The sequence below is a fragment of the Protopterus annectens genome, chromosome 9.part0 (genome assembly GCF_019279795.1).
Source record: "Protopterus annectens isolate FY-2018-M chromosome 9.part0, PAN1.0, whole genome shotgun sequence".
NCBI lineage: Eukaryota > Metazoa > Chordata > Ceratodontiformes > Protopteridae > Protopterus > Protopterus annectens.
The window spans coordinates 876,718,674-876,742,029 of record NC_056743.1 but is presented as its reverse complement, the minus strand read 5'-3'; the positions used below and the strand labels follow the sequence as shown (position 1 = coordinate 876,742,029).

Sequence of the window (23,356 nt, the reverse complement as noted above, 5' to 3'; positions counted from 1 at the left end):
GTTATAAATAGAATAATAAACAAATCGTACCTGATTTTTAAGTAAGCGGTTTGAGAATAGTGCTTTGAGTGTGGGTGCTACCCGTTTTTCTCTTGAACAGGCTACGAGACCCTCAGTACTGTGGCTGCATCACAACAGTCTTCAAATAAACCAGGTGGGTATTCCCACACCTTACTCTTAAACTGTGGGCTGCAGCCAATATCATGGTGTGGACTAACGCTTGCAGGTGCACAATCCCAGTGTTACCGCAAGTAGTAGCTATTTAGTCTTGTAACTAGGTTTCACCACATCAAAAGACGCGAAAGCGCATCCGCTGTACCACAGCTAGTACCACACTTTGTAAGCTGGTTATATGCGCTTTAGTTATTTTATGTACGGCTCTGCCTAACGCATCATTACAAATTATCATAACTGCTGGGGGAATGCGTGTACGATGACAACAAGGAGATTCTTTTAACAGAATACAAGGTTGGGACTGAACAAAGGGCCTAGCACTATTCTTTTATTCCGTAGAAGTAATAATAAGCCAGATACACCGGAGCTGTAAGAAGACTCAGCTGACCGCTAAATCTGCAGTGTATGCGCCAATCGGAATGTTGACTGCTGTTACTAAGGCCTTCCTTGTCCCTGCCGCTGCAGCGGGAGGCGTGGATGGGAGATACGACGGTCCACGGTGGTAGCCGGTTGGCAGTAGCCGGCCGGCTGTCCGCTTTCTCTGCCACCTACCGCACTTTTTGGCCCGAGATTGCACGGCTCCTCCCTGTTAGAAGTGAAGCTGATGTCAAGCTATTAATACTCCGGTAGGGTGTTTCGGATTTCTGGAGCCCCACCTTTTTTTTCTGTCTTACTGCCGTAAAGTTTGCTTCCTGTTCTCCAGGTCGGTGTCCCCGAGGCTGGCGGCCTGAGCTGGTGTCCCTTGCTATTATTGGCGTAAATAGAGCCGTTGCTGCTATGGGCTCGCTGGGTAAGTTTGTTTTGTATCTCCATGTCTGCCTTCTGACTTAACACTGACATTATCATCTGTACAGGAGGGGGTAGTTGGATGGCAGGACAGATGCATATGGTTTTGGGGACAGTTGGATGGCAGACAGATGCATATGGTTTTGGGGACAAATGGCAGCCAAGTACCGATGAGGGTGTTACCTAGTTGCGTATGTTTCACTTCACCTGGTGAATGTTTCTGTTGATAGGTGCTGGTACTGTTACTTATATCTATTAGCTGTTGGAGGTTTTCTTGGGAGTGTTTTAGTTTTAAGTTTGCGATGTGAATTTTAAAAATTCAGAAATTACCTAACAGACTAGTGATAGTGGTGAAGAACTGAATGTCAGAAAACTTTGGAGTTATATTTACTCTTTTGTCTATCTTAATATAACTAACCAGTTTACTAACGTTCAAGAATATTGTTGGTTTGTTCCCAGTTCAGAAGAGCTGTCGCTGTGCATTCATGAAGAGATTGAAAACTACCTGTGTGAAAGTCTTTAGGGGCAGTCTTTGATGATGCAAGACGATAGATTACATTTCATTTTTATAGGTTTGTAGGAAGGACCACACCTATTTAGGTTTGAGGTATTGCCAAGGAGTATGGAGAGCTGGGCTAGCTTACATTTAGATTTTTTTCCTGAGAAAAATGCGAGGGTCCACAGCTGTTAAAAGAAATGTTATACAATGACAAAGAAATAAACCATATCTATGTTCTCAATCCTGTAGTTCAACAGAAGCTGTACTTCAACAGAAGCTGTATTTCAAGTTTTATGAAGAAACAGTTACAAAGTTGGAAAGATGTAGAAGATTGCTTATACGGATGTATCATGGGTTGCAGAAATACCTTTTGACTCTTGTCTCCCATTTACTTTCAGTTTTTGAGGTGCTGAACTGTGGAAGAGAAGTAAAAACAATAATAAAATAGAACTTAAAAAAATGCAGTAAAGTAAACAAATCAGATTAATGGGACTGATGAAGCACATCATTTAGTACTTTAGGGGTTCAAGAAAGGTGAGTGCAACCACTCTGGTATGTTAGGCAGATGATATTGTGGCTGAACGTTTGTCAAAATTAAACATCTCTTCATATCTTACCACACAATAAAAAAGCTATTTGGTGAGGATTGTTTACTAGTTCTAAATAAATGGCCATGTTTATTCAACACTTATTTATTAAAAAAAATGCTTAATGTAAATTCATAAAACTTAGCTGGTAAGTGAACTGGACACAAGCCCCTTTTCAGTCACAACCTATGTATAAGAAAACAACATAAATAGAAGCAGAATAAGCTGTTTTAAGAAAATAAAAAAAAATAAAGTGCAATTAAGTACCATGCTAAAGCTAAGGAACACTGGTACTTGACTACTATTTTTATATAAAAGGTTGGACAACAAATGATCACAATCATGTTCAATCAATAAAATTAAATAATCATGAACATTTTACAAACTAAGGTACAACACCAAAGCACCGCCACTTGGTTTTCTTTTTAAGATAGCTTTTGAGTTGGAGAAGGTAAACCGTGACATCTAAATTGTTATGGTCTATAAAAAAAAAAAAGTGTGAGTGAAGTGTGTATCTACCAGTATGGGCTGTGGTAGGTCATGCATGTGCACTTGATTTGCTCTGCTGTTTCATTTATTTTAAGAACAATAAATTACCGTGATCTCTTCCATCCCACATCCCACTTTTTTTTTCTGGTTACTTCCAAAACTTCACTTGTCTCCGTAGTGTACTGTTTATCACTTTTTCCATCATTCAAATGTCCGTTATTTGTATATAAAGTATCCATTTTTTATTTATAAAAATATTTATGCATTCAGAATGCTGAATAAATGTTGTGAAGAATACAGAAGATTATGATTAGGACTCCAATCACAGCTAACTTGAAAACCTTTCTTAAATTTGAGTATAATTGTGATGCTCTGTGGATTGCATTTCTGTTTGCAAAGTTTAAATGTAATCAGTTTGATTGTTTGCAAGTATTACAAGCTGTTTTAATTCTATTTACGTAGACACAGTTGCTTCTAGAACATACTAGTCTTCACTAACACTTTGCAGTTAGTCTTTAAATAAAATATTATGTACCAAAATATAGTGTAATATTTTAGTGTTTGCCTTCTGTAACAAAATGGATTTTGTGCTAATTGTCTTTCTATATAGATATGGTTGCTTTCATTTTATTGCTTACAATTGTTTTTTAATACAATTGCAACGTGGATTTTGTTCATGCATTTTCAACTAGATTTTGCAAGCGCATCCCTCTCAAAAGGAGCAATTCACTCTTATTATGCTTAATTGTTTGTAAATGAAGAGCATTTTCTGAAAAGTAAAATATCAGAAATCCTGGTGCGAGGCATTGTTTAGTGACTGCTATGGTCAATGATCACACTTTTTAAGACGGGCATACCAAACATTTGTGGCAGCATTGATTTTTTTATGACTGACAAAGCTAAAATACGAGGCAGAATTAGGGATACCTGAGTGTATGGCTTTGCAAGAGCCCAGCTGATGATTGTGAGTTTGAATAAGACTAATCTGGCTCCTAGTTTTAGCAGTTTAGTTTATGACATGTAAAAATTGACAAGTCTTCTTTCTTCCAGGGAGGTCGTTACAAAATGGAGTCAATCTGCTTGGGTAAGAAATGCACAGTAGATTTACCAACTATAAGATTTTCGACAAGCCTCAAAATATTCTTAGATTTAGGGTTGGAATTAATTTTGCTGTGAGAGATGATTTAAACTTTGTAAACATGCTTAGCTTTCTTACTTTTTACATCCAAAATCAGGGACAAAGGCCCCCCCATGGTAGCATTGACTAAGAACAGAATAAGAGGACATGGATTAATGTGCACTTTCTGAAGTAAAAGAACCCTCTAACTTTAATAATTACCATTATATGTTGACTGTAGTGCATGATTGTTTCCAAAAAGGTGTCAAGCACAGGAGAGAGAGAGAGACGGAGAATTATGAGGTAAAAATCAAGAGATGTTCCTGGAAACTGGGGACCTTGAAAGGTACATAAACATGTAAAAATATTTTGGTTCAGAACTGTGCATTTTATGAATAATAATAAACTTGATAAGAACAACATGCCAAGCAGAGACAACTGTATTGTCTGTAAGTATTTCTGTGAAAGAGTAATTTGTCTAACTTGAAAGAGATCAAGACTGTGCTAGTCATAAGACTGAAGCAAAGATTTTGTATACAAATATAGTGAACACATGAATAATTTAAGAGGTAATTGTTTACAGTTGGAAATATATGGCACTGATTTTTTTTTTCATTTTACTGATTTACTTGGTCCTTGCATACAAGTATTGTAAAAAGACAAAAAGGTACCAGGCAAGAATTAAGAGGAAATAATGTATTGTCCCTAAAGAAATAGGGTGACAGCACAGACTGTATACAAGTTTATCATTTGGGTTTTATGATAGGTTTAGACTAAAACTCAAACTGAGAACTACATGTTTACATTTCTGATCTATGTTTTAATTTACCATAGAATGTAATATTTTATGTTTTTAAAATAATAGTTTGATTTATTTTTGGTTTGGCGTGTGCACATTTTTATAGCATATATGTAATAATGTTCTTTGTATTAGCTAATAAACTGGTCTGAGTGGGATATTTAAGTAATTGTTGTATTGTGGCATTTTGAGATCAGGAGAAATGTTGTTGTGCAAAGATAAATGGGATGTTTAAGTGACTTCTTCTGGTATCAGCATTCCATAATATAAATGTGCATAGAAGCTTATCAGTATTAACTGGTTAGCATACTGGAGAGGTAAGTCACTTTTTGATGACGGACTGAAGATGACTTTGAATCTGATGATGTAATTTTCATTCATTCCTCAACTGATGGGTTTGGATCTGAGACACTGATTGGACATTGCCAATTCTTCCAGAATGTAGGATCCTAGAACTCTCAAGCTCCTCCCTTTACCCATAGTGCCCCACCACCCTAACATACCCCAGATCTTGCTTGCCGCCAGTAGGTTGAGACATGGATTACGAACTCTCGAGCATTGTGGTGTAGTGTTTTGAATTTTTTCCATGTTGGCTTATTCGTGAGTCATTACTATTTTCATATATTACCTGTCTCTTTCCTCCATACTGCAGTGGTGGTGCTGCGGTAGCTTCACACTAAGACGTTGTCCCATTCAGTTCTCAGCCAGAGCATTCTCTGTCTGGAGACATGCATGAATGGGTGTACCTTCGTTGAAGGTTGTGCGTCAGGGCTGGCAACTCGGCACATAAAAATCTACTGCCAATCATTAGCAGTCCGGAGTTCTGCTGTGGCGATCCCTAACCGGGAAAAGCCAAAAGATACAACAACCACCTGTCTCTTTCCTCCCTCCTATACTATACTAATTTCTGCTCCTAGATTATCGTTTTTAGGTAATTTCTGCTTACCATCATTGGTAATCCTTTATACTCTTCGAGTACTCCTTTCTACCATTGTTAGTAGTTTTATTATTTTCTTTTCCACTGTCTTTTCATCCTTTCTTTAAAAAAAAGTGTTTGTTAGTTATTTGATACTGTTTTTCACGGTTACTTGGTTTTCTGTCTGTTGTAGTTTCTTCTGTGGTAGCTGTTAATATGTCTTTAGCTTGGATATTGAGTGCAATATCTGAGCAGGTTTCAATTCACGGGCCCTGATTGAATGTAAAAATAAGTTGATTTTAAGAGGCCTCTTACCCTCTAAATCTTCTTCCTCAGTGGCTGGGGCTCAAACCCTTAAGAAGTCTGATAAACCTAAAGGTGATCCTCAATCCAAGGACAAGGAGACTTGAAAAAGATGATCTGACCATCCTTCCACTTTGGTGCCTTCCACAGAGCCACCTGCCAAAGTCTTTAAAGTTAGATCTGTCGTCACCTGATCTGACTTGTGCACAAAGATCTCCTCGGATCCATTGCCTATTCCATCTAGGCTCCCCTCTCCATTCTTTGAGTAGCCTCAAAGGCATTCTAGACCCCCTCCGCTACCTCCTGTCTTCGGTCCTCCAGAAGCCTTTCAGAAGCAGATGTGGACAGGATGATGAATTTCCTCAGAGCACATTTACAGATGTTCCACTTTGATTTCTCCTTCTCTGATCCATCCTTCTGGTTTGGAGCCATTGGATCTGAGATCCTTGGGGGGGGGGGGTCTTCCTTGTATCCAAAGATTGTTTCTTTGGTTTTGATGGTTCCTCCTAAGTCAATTGGCAACTGAGCAGCTTGGAGTGGAAGCATCATCATCTGGTCCAGGGGCTTGGAGTTGACTGCAAAGCTTTGGGAGCCATCTCTTCCCCTCTGTGCTAGATAGCTCAGGTCTGACTCCCTCCTTGGGTGGATCCTGTTGATATCATGGCTGTTGCTGCAGCTACAAGAAAGGAACTAGTGGAGCAGAGTCTCTGTCCATCCTCCAGACAGGGAGTCCAGGGCATTGGACAGATTTCTGAAGGCTGTCTATGCTTCAGTGACCTTCACACTTGGTTCACTGGATTATTTGGCATATTTTAAAAGACTATAAAGGGATTTGATCAAGGAGTTTACAAACTCTCTTTCAGGGTGCATGTTCTCTGAGGATGGATTTGGAATTTCTTCACAGTTGGCCACCCTCCAATCTCTCTCTTTAATTCATGCATGAGCTGGATCCCCAATGCTGCAAAAGGCACCTCATGGGTAGTGGGATGTGCTTATGTGACTTTGCGGATCCATTTGTCTTCATTCTTCAGTGCACCCTTTGATGAATCTTCTGTTTTTGGCCCCAAGGTTAAGGACACCTACTCCAGTTGTGAACCTAAACGCCACTGTAAGTTATGCATGGTATATCTCAACTTATTACATACATATGTCTACACTTGTCTTTGCACTTATTTTGAACCTATTCAGATGTTATTGTAAAATATGAAAGCTGTGTCTAAATTGCTACTTATGTCTGTACTTGGAGCTTTGCTCCCTGGGCTTCTGCTGAAAATGGGTTCTGTTGACTCAGTCAGACTATCTCTGTAAACAAATGTCAGATAATTAAGAGACCCTGTCTGCTGTGGGTGTATATTTTTCTACCCTCAAAGGTCTTTCTCTAGAAACCAATGAGGTGGTAGAAAGATATGGTATAAAAAGTCCCAGGGTTGTTTCCAGGAGTCATGTAGAGAGAGTTCCCCAAGGGAAAGAGAGGGAACTTGAACAAAAGACACCACCCTTGGGGCAGAAGTGGTCCACAAAACCGGGGATCTAGAGATTCTTTCTCGGATCCTGTTAACGTTCCTGAAAGGCCGCCTGACTGTCCCTCTCTGGAGGAAGTCGGGGATCGTCTATTCCCTGAACCAGAGAGCCTTGCTATCACAAAAGATTCATTGGTGCAGAAGATTATATCCAGAGGTTATATCATGCCATTTCCCCAACCCCTTCCACCAGTTCAGAAGAAAATCCCTGATGTTCCATGCAGTCTGAGGGAAGCAGCATCTGGAGAAATAATAAAAAAAGCTGCTAGACAAAAGTATCATCCAAGAGTTCGCCCAGACCAAAGAGGGTCCAGAACGTATCAGTATTTTTCTTGGTGCCACAAAAGACGGGGAACTTGAGACCAATTCTGGATCTCCGCGAATTAAACCAGTTTGTGCAGTATACAAAGTTTCAGATGGTCACAGTTAAGTCCATTCCTCCCCTTCTGCAGAAGAACAGTTGGATGTGCTCAATAGTACACATCCAGAAGCTCTGTCACATCAAGATGAACAGGTGTTTCAAAAGATGCCTACACTTCGGCTGGGACCTAGTTATTATCAGTTCAGAGCTCTGCTCTTTGGTCTCACAACAGCCCACAGGGTGTTCAGCAAATGCATGGCAGTTGTAGCAGTTCGCTTGAGATTGCTGGGATTCTGGGTGTTTTCATATCTAGATGACTGACTCCTTACTGCTTCAACCAGGCATCATCTGATACAAGCAAGGGACTACTTGCTCCAGCTGTGATCCCATGAAGGAATAACAGTCGATTACAGCAAATCTTAACTGATTCCCTCTAGTACAGCTCTTTTGAGTATGTACCTTTAATTCGCAGTGGGTGTGGCTTGAGCCTGTAAAGAAAATGAAATTATCATGTTATAATTCAAACAAATATTTATATCTCTGGAACTGTAAGTGTTACTAGAAAACTGTAAATGGTAAACTATTCGGGATAAATTAATCTTTGTTAGTTGCATTCTTTCAGTTTGATGCTTTAAACTGGATTTTGTAAGCCAAAATAAAGGCAGTAAATATTAATTTTGTATTGTATAAACCGCTTATGATATCTCCGTAACCATACTGCCAGCAAGATTTTCTTCATACAGCAGTGAGCTTTATTATGAGGCTATTCAGTTGTGTTTGTGTTACCTGAATGTTGAGATATTTAGAGAAATGTGAAAATTATTACAGTACAAATAATATCTCTTAAGCTGCATTAGACAGAGGTCAAATATCAATACAGTTGTGTTTGCCATAATTTATGCTTTACGATGGAATTTTCTAATACCTTGTATGCAATATAGTTTTGGAATTATTAATGCAAATATGAATAAACAATACTTGATGCCTAGAGGCATTAGGAGGAGGTAGCTGCAGAAATGCCTTGAGTCTCACTTACCTGTAATGAGTTAACTCTCACTATCACAGAGCCTGGAGTTCGTAGGTGCTCGTTTGGATGCAGGCATTCAGATAGCCTGTCTTCCCTCAACTCGAATAAATACTCTACAATCCCAAGTTAAAAAAATGATCTAGAATTCATTCCTCCTAGCCCGACTGATACTTCAGAATTTGGGTTCCATGGCAGCAGCTATCGCTGTTGTTCCACTGGCCAGGTTCCATATGAGAATTCTTCAATGGATCCTATCAAGTCAGTGGTCCATTCTTCAATATCCATTATCCATACCAATCAACATAACTCAAGTGTGCAAAAGATATCTTCTGTGGTGGATTCATTCAAATCAGCTCCACAAAGGCTATCCCTTTGTTCTTTCCCCTCCCTAAGGCCACAGTGACCACAAATGCCTCCCAGCTCTGATGGAAGGACACAGATTGGGAAGGGCGGTCCAAGGCACATGTTCTGCTGTAGAGGCCCAGATGCATATTAATGTCTCGGAGATGACAGCCGTCTTCCTAGCAGGTCTTTCAAGACATTCTCCCATCCAGGACAATTGCATTTCAGGCAGACAACTTGTCAATAGTCTGCTACATCAACAAACTGGGGAAGAAAATCTTATCCACGAGTGGAAACTGGAACCAAGGATTTTCAACATGTTGACAAGCAAATGGGGGAGCCCAGATATAGATCTGTTTGCCTCTCCCCAGAACTACCAATTGGACAAATGTTGCACAAGGACTCCTCACAAACAGGCCTGGAAAGTGGATGCTCTGTCCTTCAGCTGACAAACCTATCAGTCTGTGCCTTCCCCCCCCTCTGCCTCTGCTCTCCAAAGTACTACTAAAAATCAGACAGGACAAACCAAGGATGATTTTGATTGCTCCAGACTGGCCGCACCAACACTGGTACCCCCTCCTGCGCAGTGTGTCATGGTTATCTCCATGGCACCTGCCTCAGACTCCTTCCCTGCTGTCTCAACAGGAGACCCAGATTCTGCACCCTCAGCTTCTAACACTGAACCTTGCAGCCTGGCTAATTACTTAATCTCTCCTTTACCATCCCTCAGCAAACCTGTGATGAATATCATTTCAGAGGCAAGGAGGCCTAGTACTAGAAAATCTTATGCTAAAAAATGGAAAATATTCTGTGCCTGGAACCATTCTTAAGGGATGAGCACAGCAGCTCCCAATTTACCTCAGATTTTACAATACTTAACTGAGATGCTTCACAAGGGCCTTTTTCCTCCATTAAAATCCACGCCTCTGCCATTTCAGCTCATTATAACAGAGAACCTCCCCTTTTCTCTCATTCACTGCTCAAGCAGTTCCTCAGAGGGACCAAAAATTTGAGCCCACCCAGGAGAGCTCCAACCCCAGCCTGGGACCATAACTTTGTCTTTGAGAAACTCACTCTACCTCCTTTCAAGCCAGCTGCTACTGCAGACGTAACATTTCTTTCTTGGAAAGCAGCTTTCCTTTTAGCAGTCACTTCAGCAAGAAGGGTATCTGAATTACAGGCCCTTATGGCAGTGGAGGGTGTCCCTCAGAACCAGTCCATCCTTCATGCCCAAGGTGGTATCCAGTGTGGCTCTTAATCATTTCATTCATTTGCCAACCTTCTTTCCCAATCCACAGAATAAAGGGGAACGGATACTGCATTCCTTAGATGTGCACAGACAACTTAGATTCTGCTTGGACAGTAATAAACCTTAAAGGAAATCTGAATAACTGCTGGTGGCGTTTGCTGCAGGGGCAGAGGGGGAGGCTATTTCAAAGCAAACCATTTCTAAATGGATAAGTCATTGCATTCATTTCTGCTATAAGCACCATGGAAAACCTATCCCCCAGGGGATCAGACATCACTCCAAGGCTGCATCTACCTCTACAGCCTTTCTCAGAGGCGTCCCTACCGGGGACATCCTAGAAGCTGCTACCTGGAGTTCTGTACATACTTTCACCAAGCATTATCATTTGCCAATTTTCTCTAAATCCAGAGCTGGCTTTGCCACTGCAGTCTTGCTGGGCCTTATAGCTGGCCCTAATGCTAACTAAATTCCTCCTCCCAACCATAGCTTTGGGAATCTACCCAAATGTAATGACTGCAACAGTGAAACACAAAGAACATAGTACAGTTGTGTACACTTACCATAAATGTAGATGTTCGAGTGCATTCACTTTTGCAGTCCTGGTTACCTTCCCTCCAGCCCCCTAAATTCTTTTGACTGTGCCTCTACTTTCTTTTACTATGCTTAAAAGCCTTTTTGGTGTGTTTGCTTTTTTGTTGGAGGTGTATCTTTGTACTTTTATATTTAATTGCTTCCCATTAGGGGGGGCACCTGACATCTGGGGCAAGAAAAAACTGATATGGCGTCGGCTCCATGTTTTATACCCCTGACATCACTGAAGAAGGGACAGCAACTGTCGCAAGACCCAAAACTTTGTTAATCAGGCCGACTGAGGGCTACCTGCAAGCAGATAACTCAAATATAATGACTGCAACAGTGAATACACTCTAACATCTATATTTATGGTAAGTGTACACAACTGCACTGAGGTGGGCTAGTAGTAGTTGTAGGCAGATTTGAGGTATCTGGAGATAGTTGACTAGTGAGTTTGGATAGCGTCTATGAAAAAAGAATTGAAGGCATTGGCAGTATGTGTGGGATTCTCAGGGTTAGAGCCTTGTGGGTTAGGTGTGATAGATTGACCTGGGTATAGTAGTTTGTTAATGCTAGTCCAAAACTTTTGTGGTTTCTTTTGGTAAGTTTGCTGTAGTTAGAGGTAACATTTTTTTTTTATCTAAGAGGATGGCTTTTTTTGTATTTTCTAAGTTGTCTAAAGTTTTGGTGGTCTGTAGAATTCTTAGTAGTACTCCATTTTTCCCAGGATTCGTTTCTAAGAAGGATTTTTTTGCCTAGTAGCTTTTGAGAGCCAAGGGGGAGATTTAGCTTTATTTCTAACAGAGCGAGATGGGGTGTGGTGGTCAAGGATGGCTAAGAATGTGGAATTAAAGCATTTCACTGCTTCATTTAGTGGTGACCAATTACACCGCTTGAGTTCTGTTTGAAAAAGTTCAGGGTTAAAATGCTTTTTGGTGCGTATTGTCCTGAAAGTGTTTGGGTAAGTTAGGATGGTTTTATGTCTGATAAAATAAGTTAGTGAGTGGTCACTTAGATCATCTGGGAGGGTTCCTACTTTGTATGTTTGAGGAGTATTAGTAAGAATCCAGTCTAAGGTACTTTGTTATTGGGTTTATTAAACCTGGTTGGGGAGTTGTTAGTTTGTAAGTAGCCATGTAGGTTAATATGGGTGGTAGGATATACATTACTACAGGACTTCCAGTCAGTATTAAAGTCTCCAAGGACTATAGTTTCTTGTGGGCGATTAATAGAAAGCCAGTTAAGGATATTTTCAAGGGTATTAATGTTATTTCCTGGTGAAAGATGGATACAAATGATATATATGGATTTACGTGTGTTGACCTGAAATTTAGAAATTAGGATTTCAGCATTATTGTCCAAAGGTGGTGTAAGGTTTGCAGTGGTAACTTGTAGCTCTACTTTATAAAGGATTGCTACCCCTCCTCCCTTTTTGGCTATGCGGTTTAGTCTCAGAATATTGTAACCAGGTGGGGTGACTTCATTGTCTTTAATTGTAGGTTTTAGCCATGTTTCAGATAAACATAGGATGTCAGATAGGTGAACATCTAGGAGGGCATGGAGGTGGGCGGTTTTATTGTTAAAGCTATGTATATTGAGATGTGCTATATAGAGCGCGTTAGAAGGTTTGAGTACTAGTGTTGTTAAGGTTGCACTGTTCAGTGGCAAGGGTATTGTTTGGGCTGGGGTTAGGATGAATGTCCCCATCTAGTAAGGAGTGGAGGTATATTCTATTTATAGGGTAGTGAAGCTTACATTAATAGTCAAGTGATTTCCTAATAATTAGATTGATATACTTAATGTGGGCCAGTCTGTGATGATGGTCTTGTAGGTAGCAGGGTCTGGATGTGATGTTTTATGTAGTTTTGAGAGATAGCTAGTAGTGGTGTAGAAGTGAGTTTGGTGGGGAAGAGAAGGTTGGGTTATAATGGTTGTTCATAGGAGGTTAGTAGATAGGCAATAGTTAGAGGAGGAAAGAGTGAGACCAAGCGTAATAATTTTATCTGGTGTGGGATGGGTAATATAGCCATTATCTTAGATTAAAAAGTGGAAGAAAAATGGGAGGTAAGGTAGTGTGAACAGGTAAGGAGATGTATCAACAGGTGAGGTGATGTAACAAGGAGGGATGGGAGGTAAGGTATTAACAGGTGAGGTGTAACAAGGAGGGTTGGGAGTGCTAATGAGGTGAGCTGCTAGATTAGCGCAGATGTGATGGGGGTGTTGTTTAGAGGAATAAATGTAGGAGCACTGGGGGCGGGTGGGAATTGGGGGCAGGGTAGGGGAGCGGAGTGAGCCCGCAGGGCGAACAGAGTGGGTAGAGACAAGTGAGTGAAACAGACAAGGAGAACAATCAGTGGAATGCTGACTGATAAGGTAAGTTAAGTTGAAGTAGGTGAAGAATGAGTAAGAAGTAGCGTGGAAGATCTCCATGGAGGATAGTGGGAGATTACAGCAAAACAAGAGGAGTAAGAAAGGACAATAGTAGCAAGGTGAAGACAGTAGTCTGTAGAATAAGTATTTCCTGGGATATTGGGATAGTCAAAAGATGGGGACTAGATAAGGTTGCCACCTTGTGGCCAAGGACTTGTATTACAACAGTAGTATTTTCTGGGGAAGGCTGGACTAGGGCTCTGTTCAGCTAGGGAAGGTAGTGAAAGGCAGTCGAGCTGTATTAAACTACAGGATACAGATGGGGTATGGCTGCTGGGCTGACCAGGCTGAGAAGCTTTTTATTACAAACACTAAGGAATAAGCATACTATAAATAAGCTTTAGAGGCAGTATAAACAATTACCAACCCAATTTGAGTTTCCACAGGAAAAACTTAAAACGTTTTTAGTACATTTTTCTTGCACTGGAACTGGCTCAGAGTAACACATTACACACAAATTGGAAACTTTAAATAACTTCACAATGATAACATGTGGTCAAAATCAACCAATTACAACTTATTAAAAAAAAAAACCTTTTCAAACAGAGTTAAATTGTAAATGTGTATAGTACATAAACAGCCGAAAATAGAGATAATGTCTCGAAAATACACTTTGACTTGTATAATACATCTATGAAAATTTTAGCAGTAAGGATGCTTTTTAAAGAAATTAAGTAATTTAATTTTGTAAGTACTGTACTGTGGCATTTATGGATTATGTGCAGTTGCAGTTTAATGCTGTATTTCACTAAATAAAGGAATAGTGTTTCCAGTCCCACTTGGTAGCTCAGGGACTTTATGCCGTGATCTTTTTGGTAAGGAACCTTTGGGATTTTTCTAATTTTATGTTTTGTGAGATATTTCCCAGAGAGGGACATTGATAATTGGCCTTATCAGTGCTGAATATAAGGGAGTGATTACATCTTTAGACCTTGATGATAATCCTTTGGCAATTAGCTGGGCTAAATAAAATGATTTCCTGGCAACCACTGTCACATGATGCCCAAAAAGAGAGGGATCTGTCAACCCAAATACCTAGGTCCTTGAATACATTTAGGTTTTGTTGTGGTATGTTGGCTATATAGTACGACAAAGGGAGGGATTGTGTACCAAAAGTGATGATACTGCACTTTTTTATACATTTCGTTTGAGCCTGTGAATGCATTTTTTAGTACACTGAGTTTACTTGGAAGGGTTCATTTTGCATGATATGGGTGTCATAGGTGAATAAAAAAAATTAGTTTACAGTCTGCCAACTTTGTTAGCCGCAGGTCTTGGCTGTTTGCTTAGAGATGCGAGAAGTAAATGTCAAAAAAGAAGAGGCCCCAGCATTGAGCCATGGGGAACACCATTGGTCACTTTCATACATTCTGTAACTGTGTGGGTTCTGTTTTTCACCCAGTTTGCTATCCATCTTACTTAATATGAGTTGATTTTTTAAATAATTTAACTTTTTATGGTGGCATCTTGGGAAATGGTGTTGAAGGTCTCAATATATGCCACATGCACTGTGTGGCTACCATATACAGCGTCTTTAACCTGTTTGAAAAAGTTTATCAGATTGAATAGACAGGATCAACCCTTCACAAAGCCATACTTTCGGGAGTCAAGTCTAACAAGATTTTTGATATAAAGTACAGTTTTGTACCTACCATAAATGTAGATGTTCGAGGATCTCCATTGCTGCAGTCCTTACATATGGGTATTCCGCTGTCCACAATCGGCCCGAATACCAAAGGGCTAGAACTGGCGTCGGTCATCGGCGCCCGAGACTGACGTCAGTACGTGCCAGTACAAATGCGCATGACCGACGCCATAACCTCAGTCTTTCTTGCCTCAGACGTCAGAATGCAAAAAACACCACCCAAACCCCAACCTAAAAAGAAAAGGGGGGAGGGAGGGAAAATTGGACTGCAGCAATGGAGATCCTCGAACATCTACATTTATGGTAGGTACAAAACTGTACTATGTTCTTAGTCTCCCATTGCTGCAGTCCTTACATATGGGTAGAATCCCAGAGCAATGGAAAAAAGGGAGGCTGGCCAACTAAATAGCATTAGGGGCTGCTAACATGCCCTGTAAGATTGCAGTGGCAAACCCAGCCCTAGACCTAGAATAAAGAGGTAAATGATAATGCTTTGTAAAGGTATGTACAGAACTCCAAGTAGCTGCCTCTAGAATGTCTTTAGTAGCTACCCCTCAAAAAAGCAGTAGAGGTGGCGTAGCCCTAGTAGAATGAGGCCTGATCCCAACTGGAACATCCTTGCCATGATGAGAGTAACAAAAGCAATACAATGGCCAATCCACTTGGAAATAGTCTGTTTCGAGACAGCCTTCCCTCGTGAAGTCAAAGCAAACGAAACAAATAATTGTTGAGATCTTCTGAACTCTTTGGTTCTGCTCAAATAATACCTTAACTGCCTATGTACATCCAAAGAATGCAAAACTTTTTCCCCTTCATTTTGGGGGTTAGCATAAAAAGTAGGCAAATGTATAGATTGGTTCAATGCCACATTAGAAATCACTTTAGGCAGAAAAGTAGGATTAGTACGTAAGGAAACTCTGTCATATTGAAAAATCAGAAAAGGTTCCACTGCCATGAGGGCCTGTAATTCAGATACCCTTCTAGCAGAAGTAACAGCCAATAAAAAAGCAGTCTTCCAAGACAACAACTGCAATTCAGCTGTAGCTGCAGGTTCAAAAGGAGGCAGAGTCAGCTTTTCCAAAACAAAATTAAGATCCCAGGTAGGAGTAGGAGCCCTCCGTGGGGGTCTTATATTCTTTGCCCCTCTAAGAAACTGTTTAACCAATGGATGTGAAAATAAAGGAGGGTCACAATCATAGTGAGCAGAAGTAGCTGCAACATGCACTTTTACAGAAGAGAAGGACAAACCCTTGTCCAATAAAATAGTCAAATATTGCAATGTACAACTCAAATTAGGCAATTTGACATCAAAGCCTTTAGCTGAACTCCAAAGAAAAAATCTCTTCCATTTACCAGCATAAACTTTTCGAGTACTAGGACGCCTGGCTTCCAAAATAACATCCAAAACTTGTTGAGGGAGCTGAAGGTCCTCCTTCTCTAAAACAGAATGCGCCAGGCTGTCAGGTGTAGGGATTGCACCCTGACATTGAGAAAATGATTGTTTTCCTGAGACAATAAGTGAGGAATCTGTGGTAATGGCCAAGGTGTTCCATCAATTAAGCTCCTCAACAGAGGGTACCAATGCTGACGAGGCCAATCCGGTGCTATAAGGATCATGCAAGGTTTGTCCCTCCTGACTTTCAACAGCACCTTTGGAAGAAGAGGCAAAGGAGGAAAAGCATACACGTGAAGGTTGCTCCAACTGAAGGATAGTGCATCTATTTTCCAGGCTTTTGGATGAAATAGCCTTGTGCAAAACAGTGGCAGTTGGAAATTCAGAGGAGAAGCGAACAGATCTATGTCTGGAGTTCCCCAAGCCATGGTCAACTGAAGAAATACCTGAGGGTCCAATTTCCATTCGTGAGGATCCACAATCTGTCTGCTCAGAACATCTGCTAAAGAATTTTGTGCTCCTGGCAGAAACTGTGCTCGAAGAGTGATGTGCAGATTCAAAGCAGTTTCCCATAACAGCATTGCTTGTCTGCAAAGAGGGTAAGAATGAGTTCCCCCTTGCTTGTTGATGTACCACATGACAGTTGTGTTGTCTGTTCGAATCAACACCAGTCCTGGTTGAAGTAGGCTCTTGAATCCTTCCAAAGCAAATTGAACTGCCAGCATCTCTTTCATGTTGATATGCAAGTGAAGTAGCTCTGGGGCCAAAGGTCTTGAATCCATTTTCCTCTGAAATGAGCTCCCCAGGCTGACTCCGAGGCATCTGTCGTCAATATCTGACTTGCCTCTGGTTGGGTCACAGAGAGCCCCTTGTTTAGGTGACATTCCTGAGCCCACCACAGAAATTCTTTCTGAATGCAAGGTAGAATCGAATGACAGTGTCCAAATCGTGGCTGTGTTGAGTCCAAACGCTTTTGAGATACCATTGTAGCTTCCTCATATGCAGTTTGGCATTGGGAAGTACTAGAATGCAAGATGCCATGAACCCCAAGGCTTGAAGGACTGTCCTTGCAGTCAGCCTGGACATTACTGATAGCTGTTGGAAGTATAGGTGAAGATTTCTTTGTTTGTCCGGGGTAAGAAATGCCATCTGAGCAGCTGTATTCAGTCTTACACCCAGAAAACACATCTCTTGTGAGGGTACTAGACTGGACTTTATTTCGTTCACAGAATACCCTAGGCATCTTAAAACTGTCATTACATACTGCAGATGTTGAAGAAGTTCGTGCTTGCCTTGAGCCAGAATCAAACAGTCGTCCAGATAAGGATAAATTTGAATTCCTGTTAGTCTGAGAAAAGCTATTACTGGAGCCAGGACTTTTGTGAATACCCTGGGCAGTAGACAAGCCAAAGGGCAATGCAGAGAACTGATAATGCAAATTCCCATTCCGAAATCTCAGGAATTTCCTGCAACTGGGCCTGATAGGAATGTGAAGATAGGCCTCTTTGAGATCCAGAGTCACCATCCAGTGATCTTTGCCCAGCATAGGTAACAGCTGTTGCAGTGTTAACATCTTGAATTTTGGAATTTCCAGAAAGGTGTTTAGAATGGACAAATCCAGAATTGGTCTCCAAGTATTTCCTTTCTTTGGCACTAAGAAAAGACGGAATAAAACCCTGTGCCTCTTTCTGCAGAAGGTACTTCCTGTATTGCTCCCAACTGAAGCAGAGAAGAAATTTGTGTCTGTGCTTCCAGTCTTTGCTGATGAGGCACATCCGGCATACCTTTGAAAGGAGGGAATGTGTGAAAATAAAATTTGTAGCCTCGATTTATTATGTCCAATACCCATTTGTCTTGGGTAACCAAATGCCAATTCCTTTTGAAAAGTCCCAGTTTTCCTCCTAGAGGAGCTGCCAGCAAGGCAGAGTCCGGCAGCTGAAGACATGGGTCATTGGGTCTGTTTCCGAAAGGACTGACCCCTGCCCTCCCCAGCAGAAGGGGTAGAAGAACTCAAAGACCTAGAAGTAACAGGGCCCTGAGAGGAAGCCCTACCTCTACCTCGCCTCGACCTGCCCCTAGATTGATAATCCGAAGAGGGGAAAGACCATCCCTTAGCAGGCCAATTCCTACTGAACTTAGGGTGCTGAACCAGTAAAAAGTCCTTAACTGTCTGCATAGACTTAGCTTTTTCCTCCATTTTTTCAAAACTGATTCTACTGGAGGACCAAAAGAACATCAGATTGTAGAGGAGCATCCATAATTCGAGCCTTAACATGCTCTGACAAGGTCTGATCTTTAAGCCAGGCATGCCTGCGAACAACTGAACTAGTAGCAGCCACCCTGGAAGAAGCCTGTAAAGCATCAAAACCACACTGCAAAGAATGCTTACCAACTTGGTCTGAAGCATGCACTAAATCCTGAAGCTCCTTACATTCAATACCTTCAGCTAAAGCATCTACTTTACATTTCAGTTGGCCCAGCAAATAATTTTGATACCTGAGCATATGAAACTGACAATTTAAAGCTCTCATAGCCAAAGTAGAAGAGGTATACAGTTTTTTTACCCCACCTATCCAGGGCCCTAGCATCCTTGTCCAGAGGAACTGGATTCCTAACCACAGAAGCCCTAACACCTTTGGGGCCTTGAGTAATAGTTTCTGGATCAGCCCTAGGACTCTTATATAAGTACTTGTGAGCTTCCGGAACCCTGTAGTATCTATCTGGTTTAACCGGGGCAGGAGGCAGAGAATCTGTGTTAAGGGCAGCCTCAGAAAATACATCCTGAACAACATCCAGTACAGGGGGAATAGCCAAGGGCCTATGCTGAGGCAAAAACAAGAATTCTCTTAGCCTTTTACGAGAATCAGAATAATTCTGGCCCTCCCATTTGAAATGTTCCCTCATGGAATGCAAAGTCTCAGAGAAAGAAAAATCTTCTGGAGGGGACCCAGAGGGAGTAGTGTCCTCAGCCTCCGAATCAGAATATGGAGGGAAATCCTGAAGTTCTTCTACAGAGGAATCTGACTCATTGGAAGACTGAACCAAACCCTCCAACTCTGTCTCTACCCTGGGCTTCTTCGCAGGGGGGGGGCATAGAACCCCTAATTAAAGTAATCAAATCTTCAGCCATCTTTAACATGTGCTTCCTAGGAGCTGGACCCTGGGGACTAGCACCAGCAGGGGCAGACTTAGACTTAGAATGGGCTTTGCTTAGAGAAGGAGGAGGCCTAACTACCCTATGAGGGGAGGGAACCACTGACATCAGAGAAGCACCCTCAGCCTGGCTTAACACAGGAGAAGCCACTTCCTGTAGTAACAAAGGCTCCCCTTGAGACTCAGGTAAACTTTCAGAAGGAGCCGCTGAAGTAGCCAGTGGTTCTACAGAACCGGCGTCCGGAGTGGACGACTCATCCTGTTTGGACCGCAAAGACTTTTCTTTGCGTTTCTTAGAAGAACCAGTCATCGGAGAATCCGACGGCATGTTGTAATTACAACGTTTACCAAACACCAGCCCAGCACAGTCCAACCGACGTTTAATAGTACGCTTGTTAAAAGTAGCACAAAAGCGACACCCAACAACGTCGTGCTCAGGCCCCAAACAAGGAATGCAGAGTGAATGGTAATCCCTATGAGGAATCTGTTTCCCACAAGAAATACAGTTATTAACTTTTTCTGACATCTGTCAATACTGAGGCAAGAAAAAGACAAAAGTGTCCCCAACGGGGTACTTAGCCCAACTTGGTCTCCGGTCTGAAACTCGAAAACCGACAATTCCAGAACGCCGAACGGCACTTGCAAATGCTGCTTCTGCTTAGGACCACGCGGCAAGAAAGACTGAGGTTATGGCGTCGGTCATGCGCATTTGTACTGGCACGTACTGACGTCAGTCTCGGGCGCCGATGACCAACGCCGGTTCTAGCCCTTTGGTATTCGGGCCGATTGTGGACAGCGGGATACCCATATGTAAGGACTGCAGCAATGGGAGACGAAGAACATCTGGGCTCAAATAAACTGTGATATTCCATGGCTTTGCAAGGAGAGATTTGCAAGGCTGCTGTTAGATCTGTAATTACCTGGATCAGTTGCAAGGCCAACCTTGTGTAGGGACATCCCCACTGCAATGCATCACTCATAAAGAAAAAAAAAATGGTTACAAAACTTAGGTTAGACAGTTTGAGGAGTAGGTGTGCAAGGGCATGTTTAAGACTATTTAAGCCAATGGGTATTTTGTCAGGTCCCATGGAGGATGTATTCTTGGACTTGTTAGCACTTCCAGTAAATGGTCTTTAAAGATAATTGGGGATGTAAGCATTTGAGATGTTTGAGGGCTTTGAATAAATGTTTTGGGAGGAAATTGTCACTACATTTGTTTGCAAGGATATTGGCAATGTTTGTGTGGTCATAATAGGATGCATTATTGTGACTACGTTCTGAGCAATGTAGGGTATTTTTTTTTAGATTTCTAACATAGCTAAAGAAGGATTTATCTTTTTCTTCAGATGCCAGCCTAAGCTCATAGACTTCTTTAGTTAAGCTGATGGTTGTCTTCATTTTTTTGTAATGCTTTTGATAATGGTCATCCTTGGAGTGGGGGGTTGACTCAACTAAATAATTTAAGGGGGTTCTTTCTTTCATAGTACAATTTATCAATAGTGATGGACTACAATGGTGGTTTGTGTTTGAATTTCACATCATACTTGGTTCTGGTAGGGAATGTTAGCACTGTGAATTTTACTAAGTGAAGCTTGCTGCTAGATTAACATCAGATGAGGTGCAGATATAAGCAAATTTTGATATTTTATCGCAGAGTAAAATAGAGGTTGGCATGTTTGGAATCCTTAAATTCAGTGGGTTTTGCTGAATGAGCTTTTGGCAGTTTAAAGGAGAAGGTGACAAGCCTATAATTAAACTTCATTGGGAGGGAAGATAACAGAGGAGTGTAGTGCAAGAGGCAGCTGCATTTGAAGAATTGGGTCAGGAATGCCTTGTCCTCTAGTAGGTTTATTTATTAATTAATTGCTCAAGGAATTGTTTGTAGATTGTCTTGGGCATATACTACATTGGGGGTATAGGTGTCCCATTTTGTTCAAGGGTAGCTAGAATCACCCAAAATAAGGGAGTTTTGCTGATAGGGAGATCACACTGGGATAGCTTACATGTCACCATGGAGCAAACATGGTGTTGTTCTTAGTTGATAATTAATCCTGTTTAGAGATATCTGTAGTTCATAGAGTTCAGTTTGTAACTCCCTGGGGATCTTCCTAGAGGTAATATGTTACTGATAAATATGAAGACTCCAAAACAGTTGCCATTGGGTCTGAAGACATAAAAGCCCAAAACCTTGTTACATAATGAGTACCGTTTACATTTAAACCAAGTTTTGGTAACTGCACAGACATGGATGTTTTCCAAATGCAGAAATGCCTCAAGGTAGGCAATTTATTGTTTAAACGTATGGCATTGAAGAGTGCCACCTTTTTTATGACCTAGTGGCAAGATTGAAGGGTTAGTTTTGTTGGAATGTCCATCAGCTGGGCTCTGCCTAAAAAGGCATGACTGGGACAGCAGTGGATTTAGCTAGTAAGCAGAACCCTTGAGATGAAAGATGCAGGCAATCTTTAGCAAAACAAGCTGGAATGTCCTACATCTTGCCTCATTCTGACTCGCATTGGATCTCCATAGAATGACACCAGCTAGTTAACTGATTATTGAGGCCGATTTATCTTTTCTTTGTCTCTAGATATCATTTGAGGTGAGGGAAGGATTCTACTTAGGGCTAGTGTCTTACCTGTGTGGAACATTCTGATGTTTATCTTTGGATATGCCTCCAGGTTTTACATGTCCAGTTATTCACCCCTACATTACTGCTGCCATGTTATGTTTGTCAAGTGTTAAGGTCCTTAGGGCCGTTGTAATGTCAAAAATACTGGCACATGACAGACAACTTGCTGTATCCCCTCTTTTTGTCCAGCCTTGTGAGAAGTCACTGTGCCTGACCAGAGCCTTTTTGCCAGGGTGACCCTTTATGGGAGGCATGCCCGAGGAGGACGAGTGGCTGTCAATCTTATTTCGAGGAGGCTCTTGGCCTGGTTGTTTTACATCCTCAATATAAAATAATTTGGTGTGATTAGAGAAGGATCATTACAGAGGGTGTAGGAAGCTCAAAGGAAAATGTTACAGCCGAAAGGGAAGTCTCCAGATTAATTCTTTATTTATACCTCTCACAGATGGAGTTTAGTGCTTTGTCCTCATTCATTATTTGTGAGCATAAGTCAATTTGTACACTGGTACACTGTCTTAGGAGACCTGGTGCTAAAAGGCTGTTAGCAGAGGTGAAACTAACTGGCTGACCTTCCATCTTATTGAGTACTTAGGTGCTCAAACGAGTAAAGAAAACGCAGCACTAAGCAAATGGGTTGATATGAAAGAAAGGACATCTGAAGCTTTAATAAGCAAATGGAAGGAACTTCCCAGTTTGATCCTGAAATGCTTATGAGTATGAGCAGTAAAATGAATCTGGAGGAGCAACCAAATATATCTGTAGTAAGGACAGGTAACTCGAGAGACCAAGTTTAAAAGAGCAACATGGATTGGTTTGGTGGGCACTGTATTCTGGCTCTGTGGATCACAGTGGGAGGGACAAATGTATTTATTTAGTTTAAGGATAGATAGTTTGTAAAGTGATACTTGTGTATAAGAAGAGAGGAAGAGAATAGTGTCAGTTATCTTAAGGGGCAGCCAACAAGAGATGTAGTGTCAGTTAATAACACAAGAACATTGTGGGAGGGTGGAATGATGCATAGACACACAACTCTATTGCTGACTGGCCTGGAACTGCCTTTAAGCAAATAAAAGTCCTGAACTATCCCAACTTTCCCTTCCGTCACAAGAAGCAAACTAGGGTTTAATACCAACAGTTAGACTCTTACATTGCAATAATATGTGCAGCTGTTTACTGTAATTGTACATACAGGCTTAAAAAACTGAGCAAAAACAGATTTGGACTGTTAAAGTGAACTAAAATCAGAATAAGAAATTAAAAATATTCACTTATCTGTTTGTCAAATGTATTGGAACTACCTCAAACCAGCAGCAGCTTAAAGGAACACTGTAACAAAAGCTTGGGAAGATGGAACGTTATTAAAT

The 23,356-nt window shown here is 41.2% G+C and overlaps 1 protein-coding gene across 1 annotated transcript in view; it reads left to right on the top strand.

The window, feature by feature from the left end:
- Positions 1-212: 212 nt before the first annotated feature.
- The window catches only part of LOC122811629 (probable E3 ubiquitin-protein ligase DTX3), a 1,276,614-nt gene continuing 1,253,470 nt past the window's right edge, over positions 213-23,356 (top strand). The window contains exon 1 of the mRNA XM_044083604.1: positions 213-964. Coding sequence (XP_043939539.1) covers positions 952-964 — 13 coding nt within the window. The 5' untranslated portion in view covers positions 213-951. The remainder of the gene's footprint in view (positions 965-23,356) is intronic.